The sequence below is a fragment of the Sander vitreus genome, chromosome 14 (assembly GCF_031162955.1).
Source record: "Sander vitreus isolate 19-12246 chromosome 14, sanVit1, whole genome shotgun sequence".
Taxonomy (NCBI): Eukaryota; Metazoa; Chordata; class Actinopteri; order Perciformes; family Percidae; genus Sander; species Sander vitreus.
In genome coordinates this window covers 14,627,523-14,633,630 of record NC_135868.1, presented here as the reverse complement: position 1 = coordinate 14,633,630, position 6,108 = coordinate 14,627,523, and the positions used below count along the sequence as shown (strand labels likewise).

Sequence of the window (6,108 nt, the reverse complement as noted above, 5' to 3'; positions counted from 1 at the left end):
TGGGCTTCGTCCGATGGGAGGCCCTTATAGGCGCCCCATCAGCCTCCCTGAGTTCACTTGCTTAGTTTGGCTTAATTCCTGGATCCTATGGGATCATAACTTTGTTAAAATATAACTGTTTGAATAACTTCAGACCACACCAAATAAAATATCTGTACAAAGGCAAGATTTCTGACTCTGGGAAAGTGGACTATTGTATCTCTGAACTATCGCTTTAACCAAATCACACACATTTAGGCTATTCTATGTGATCTTTTGATAACTAATCTCATATTTTTTCACTTCTATTTACTGAGCCTCCCCTAAAACAGTTTAGAGGCCCCACTTTGAAAACCTCTGCAAAAAGAATATTTCAATTCAAATCTAAATTATGAAGTTGTTAAAACCATTTGCACACAAAGAGACACAAGCAGGTTGCAAAGGAATGACAGTGAATTGTCGTAAGTTTTTATTAAACCTTAAGTACAAACTGCAAAAGTAAAAACTGTCAATATAACCAACATGAGACACTCTTTCTGAGTGGAGGGAAAGGCCGAGATGCGGCACTAATAAATTAAGTCACCAGAGACCCCACTGTGAGCAAGTAGTTTATACTGTAGAAAATGGAAGAAACAAACACAAAAAAATGAAAAACAAAATCCCATCAGAATAAAATATATGGTAAGGCCATAAAAACTTGACAACCACTGTTTTATGTTGAAAACACCCAACTTGGTATTTCATTAAATAGTCCTAAAACAGTTCAGTCTTCTGTGAGGGACAACAACCAACAAACTGGATTATAGGATTTTTCCTTGACAGTCACCACTGGCAAGCTCAGTGCAACATGAGTAGCTACTACATTTTTGTTGAATTTTCAGTAATGAAAATGTAAAAACCCATTTTTTTTTTAACATATTTTTTCCCTTTTCTTTAAAAAAGTAAAGCTAAACAAACAAAACTAGGTTGGGGGTGGGGGGGGCAGTTGTTGGCTACTCAATATCTTCTTTCTTAGTGATATAAGCAGCACTTAAATTTTTTATACATGTTTACCAGAGCAACCCTGTAAGCGTCAAACTCACACGGATGAAGAAAGGGAAATGTAAGGCTTTTTCTTCATCAACCACTCTCCTCTGGAACTTTTTCTCTTCTCCTTCCTTCCTTTCTCACTTCCTTAACCCCAGAAAAAGGCTCAAGTATTTAAAGAAATTTACAGGATTATGTACAAAAAAGTTGATGTTTTGTTTGTGTTGGACTTTTTCCTCTTTATCAAAAATCACTCATAATATATCTGGAAAAGGGAAAAAAAGGACAATTTAAAAAAAAAAAAAAAAAAACTTGGATTTCACATTTTATACTCTTTGACTAGTGGCTCTACTTGAGATAACACATCAGACCAACAAAGTAAAAAACACAAAATAATAATTATAATATAATATAATAATTAATGTTTACTGGTACAGATGAAACAAGAGGATTGGAAGAATGGAATGTTAACACGATTGCACATCTAGAACCAGAAAAGCCTGAAAGCCTTTCTGCCCTGTGGGGTGGGGGTGCGTGAGATAGCTGATAGCAGGCGCTAACCCCCAGATTTTTTTATTTTTGTGTTATACAGTAATTATAACCAACAGCACCAATAAAATGGATCTCCTCGCCAAGTATCAGGCACAGTTTTCACTTGCTAGCGAAGGAGGGATCCCTCCATACTACCAGGAAGTGAGTTGAGCGGTGACCTTTCACAGGTCAAGCAGCTGTAGTTCTGCCCCCCTCTCATATCCACCAACGAACAGAAACATCCACAATGACAAAAAAAATAAAATACACAGAAGACTTCTTGCAAATAAACTAGCAAAAAACAAAGCTAAAATTCAAAATAGGACTTGAAAAAACAAATAGCCAACCAACAAACCGACGTCTGTCTTTCAAGTTTTTACCTCGCGGCACCAACCCCTCCCCCTCCCCCCTTTTAAAAATAAAACAATGCAGGAGCTGCATCAAGAAAAGAATAAAATTCTTTAAAAAAAAGGACTCTTCTTCCTCAAACCAAGGACAGAGAGAAACTTTGGGTAACTACTTAATGTCATTCTCATTTCACAAAACTGGAGAAAAAAAAAAAAAAAAGGCCGCCTTTATTTCCATTTGTCCCATGTTCACAGTTGAGTGACGCATGATGAGAAGGGACGGGGTTCAGTCTCAGGGGGCCAGATGAGGGCAGGAAAGAGTGATGCAAGAAGAAGGTAACAAATGTAACCCATTTCAGTTAAGGAAAGATGGAGGTAAAGGGTAAAACCGGGCCCATCAAGTCTTCTTGTGAACGTTACACTTAATGCTTGTAATGTTGTAAAGGACGACTTAAGGAGGGACAGGGTGGGGGGGGGGGGGTGGTTCTAAAATTAAAATCATCCAGAATAAAAACTAATTCTTCTTTCACACTAGTGCAAAAAAGACATCTTGCTTTTCTTTTTCTCTTTTTTTTTATAAACAAGCCTGTCATACTAAGGGGGAGGTGAATATCTTTTTTGGGAGGGGGGACTGAGGTCAGGTAAGGGGATTTTCAAAGCTCAAAAACAATCAATCAATCTTAAAAACCGGGTGGTGGTGGAGGAGGGATTGATAGTGATCCTGCCTAATGTAAAACAAAACTGGGCCGTTTGGGAGTGCACAGCCTACTGGGTGGTGATGTTGTGGCGTCCCTCTCAGGACACAGCAGCGGCCTTGGGAATGTGGCTGGAGGACAGGCGTGCCAGGGACACCTCCACGGTGGTGCGCTTTCGGGGGCCACGCTTGGCCGGCGATGCTTTGGCGGGGCTTAAGCCGTGGCAGGGGTCCCCCCCTCCTGCACTGACGACGACTCCACCACCTCCGTTCTTTAACATGGCCCGGCCACACACCTGGTTCACCAAACTGTTGATTTGCTCCTAATTGGAAAGCACAGAAGTAATACAGATTAAAAATTGAACCATTAACATGTTTCTTTTCATAAATCACCTTCTCTTACATAATTTGTTCATCTATAACCTATTCACACATTGTAGGAATTACAGCATGAACACAGTCATGCTGAATAATCTACTTCCTGGACCAGTGTAAACCGAGCTGATGTCTCCCCCATCTGGACAGAGAGCGAACTGAACCACAGCAGAAACAAGCGGGGGGGCAGCTCACCTCATCGTATCGGTACATCATCTTAAGGCCTCTGCAGGACTTGTGTTTCTCCACGTAACGCAGGGCACACTCCAGACAGAAGACCACATTATCAGTTTCCTGAACCACCTGCACAGACAGAAACCGAGCCAGAGACATTACTGTAGAAACCAGACACTCAATTTACAAGACTCTTATTACTGAGAAACCCGACAAATCATTTAAACGTCTTCCACTCCACCGGCAGATTAGTATTTTTGCATAATATTACAATACCATGGCTTTCAATTTGATAACATTATAACATTTCATTATGTGGTTGATATACTTTGGTTTAGATCATATAGAAATATTGGGCCATAAAAAGCACAAGATGTGTTCTTGTCGGTGTGCAATTAAGTCCTCGTATCTTACAACCACAGTGTGTTAAACTTGTGTGCCCTCTGCTCTCACCATCGACAGGTAGCAGAGATGCTGACAGATCTGGCAGCGTCTCTCCGAGGACTCCAGTGTCAGCCATTTCCCGCGCGGCTTCTTGCGTCCCTCACCGGGCCCGAGGCTGCCGTCATGTGTGCCGTAGCGGGCAGAGGAAAGCAAACCTGCCTTGTACAGTTCCTGCCGTTGGCGCATCTCTATGTTCCTTTTGGACAAGAAAGAGGCATGTTAAGATAGAGGCATTCAGTGTAAAGAGCCATTACCCCTCCTTCCACTGCCAACTCTTGATCACAAATCAGACATACATTTTTAGATTTGTATAAAACAATGGAACAGATAAAAGTGTTTGTGCTTGATACTTACCCAAGACTTGAGTCTAAGAAGTGACCAAAACGGTTCGTCACAGTGGGTAAGGTAATGTTTTTTCACAAACTCCAGCACACTTCTAAAACTACTTTTGTTAAACTAGTTAATTATTATTATTTTTTTTTTATTTTTTTTTTAAGTACAATCATGAAATACATTCTACCTTTACTATTGTAGCTGAATTTGTGACTTTAAAAATACTGCTTACATTTGTTTAAAATCAGAGCATGCCAAACTCATCTGTGTCTGAAAATACCCTCAGACCCCAGAGGGTTAGTTGGATGTCTTTTATTGCTCTGCGAAAATATGAGTAGTGGGACATCCTCTAATGAAGAAGAATGGTATTTGCAAAGGATAAAAGTTATTGATATCAAATAACACACAGGAATAGAAAATACAGTATGAATATACCCTTAATGCAACATTTTAATGCAACATTTCGCAAAAAAATTCTACAGTTCAGAATAGTAATAGTATTTGCATATATATGTGTAAAATAGGGATGCACCCAATCCAGATTTTTTGGGTTCGGCTGAATACCGAATCCACTGGTTAAGATTGTGCCGAATCCGAAACCTACTCCCATCCTCAGTCCACTAACACAGTTTAATGAAGTACACAACGTCCACAGCCTCTAATATAGTTAAATGTTTAATTCACACGCTCTTTTCACATCGTAGGAAAGCACATCGCTATCGCCAGATGAGTGACAATTTTGTTTGGCAAATTTTCGCTAACCAGCGTATGATGAAGGCATGTTGGGTGGGTGAAATTAGAAAGCCAACGTTAGCTAACGAGCAGCAGCTGGCCGTTTGGTCGCTCCGCACCCACTGTAGGGAGAACGGCTGACAGCCCGGGAGAAGCACTGTGTGGTTAACACAAGTTTTTAGCTGCGACTGTCCTTCCTTTGCCGTATCTGAAGTTGCTGCATTTTGGCTGCTGTCTCTAGATTCCTTCATGCACAACCCGTATTATTTTGGATGTTTCATACGCAAATGTTTTAACAGCGGCGATGTTGTGTATTGTTTAGGGTCCTTGCCACCACGAGACAAATTGGCATTGCAAATTGAACATGTAGCCCGACATGAATCACCTACGGTCCACCTACGCAAATACGTTCCCGTAATCAACGGCGGCGACCAATGAAGTGTGCATAGTGCAAGCATAGGTTAGTGCATAGCATAGTTCGGCAGAAACCAAACCCCGCCAAAAAGCCCAATATTCGGCCGAATCCGAAGCCGAATCCTGGATTCGGTGCATCCCTAGTGTAAATACGAGTATATGCTAGGACCACTGCTGCTTCCTACCTGAGGTCTTTGAGTAGGGCGGAGATGGTGGCGAGGAGAAGGCCATTGTCCCTCTTGGATTCGGCTGTGGCAATCTGGTACAGTAGCTTCTCCATGGAAAAGGGTTTGGCTATACGACGACATTTCAGGTCCTGCACACGAGAACAGATTACAAATTATGGCTCTCATTAAATCACTAACAGACTGTTTCAATGCGTTTTATTGTGTAATATTTTCTCATCTGAAAGACAGCACCTTACCCCAACACACACCTAAATACAGATATTTTAACTCGGTCAGGTAAGAGTAAAGCAAGTTGACTCCAACCATGCTAATAATGTCCTTTAGTGTGTAATACTGACATTGTTTGCAGTAACCACAGACTCTGTACACTCAGATCAGTATTTTTTGTCCTCTCCTGTTCCTCATTCTTAAGTAAAAGATGTTCACCAAATGTTTCAGGCAGTGCACCCAAATAGAGTACATTGTATAAATGTGATATTACCCTTGAAAGCAATGTTTTCTATGGCTATTATGATGGTATTGCTGTTGGTATACGTACTTCCATCCCCATAATGACAGTAAGGAACATTATCTTCTCCTCTATTACTGCTATAATGAGGTCCAATGATCCAAAGGCTTGCTCATGTTCACATAAAAAAAATCTAAATACACCCCCCGCCGGGAGACTTACATCTGCAATTACTCCTTAAAGTTCAACACACTGGCTGATTAGAGAATCAAGCTTTAGGTTTTAAATTAATTGACCCATTTCAGTTTCAATTAACTCTACATTACTCAGAGCTTTAACTGCCACTGCCACAGGGGGGCAGTGTTGCAAGGCAAAATAAAACAAATACATCATGTAAAATCTGTAATACACAGGCAAAATATT

General features: G+C 40.7%; 1 protein-coding gene across 2 annotated transcripts in view; it reads right to left on the bottom strand.

The window, feature by feature from the left end:
• Positions 1-425: 425 nt before the first annotated feature.
• The window catches only part of jarid2b (jumonji and AT-rich interaction domain containing 2b), a 106,280-nt gene continuing 100,597 nt past the window's right edge, over positions 426-6,108 (bottom strand). Inside the window, exons 15-18 of one of the 2 annotated variants that reach the window (XM_078268012.1) lie at positions 5,235-5,365; positions 3,580-3,766; positions 3,148-3,255; positions 426-2,900 (exon numbers count right to left, since the gene is read on the bottom strand). In XM_078268012.1, coding sequence (XP_078124138.1) covers positions 2,679-2,900; positions 3,148-3,255; positions 3,580-3,766; positions 5,235-5,365 — 648 coding nt within the window. In that variant the 3' untranslated portion in view covers positions 426-2,678. Of the gene's footprint in view, positions 2,901-3,147; positions 3,256-3,579; positions 3,767-4,099; positions 4,253-5,234; positions 5,366-6,108 lie in introns of those variants that run through there. The other variant, XM_078268013.1, reaches the window with a different exon arrangement.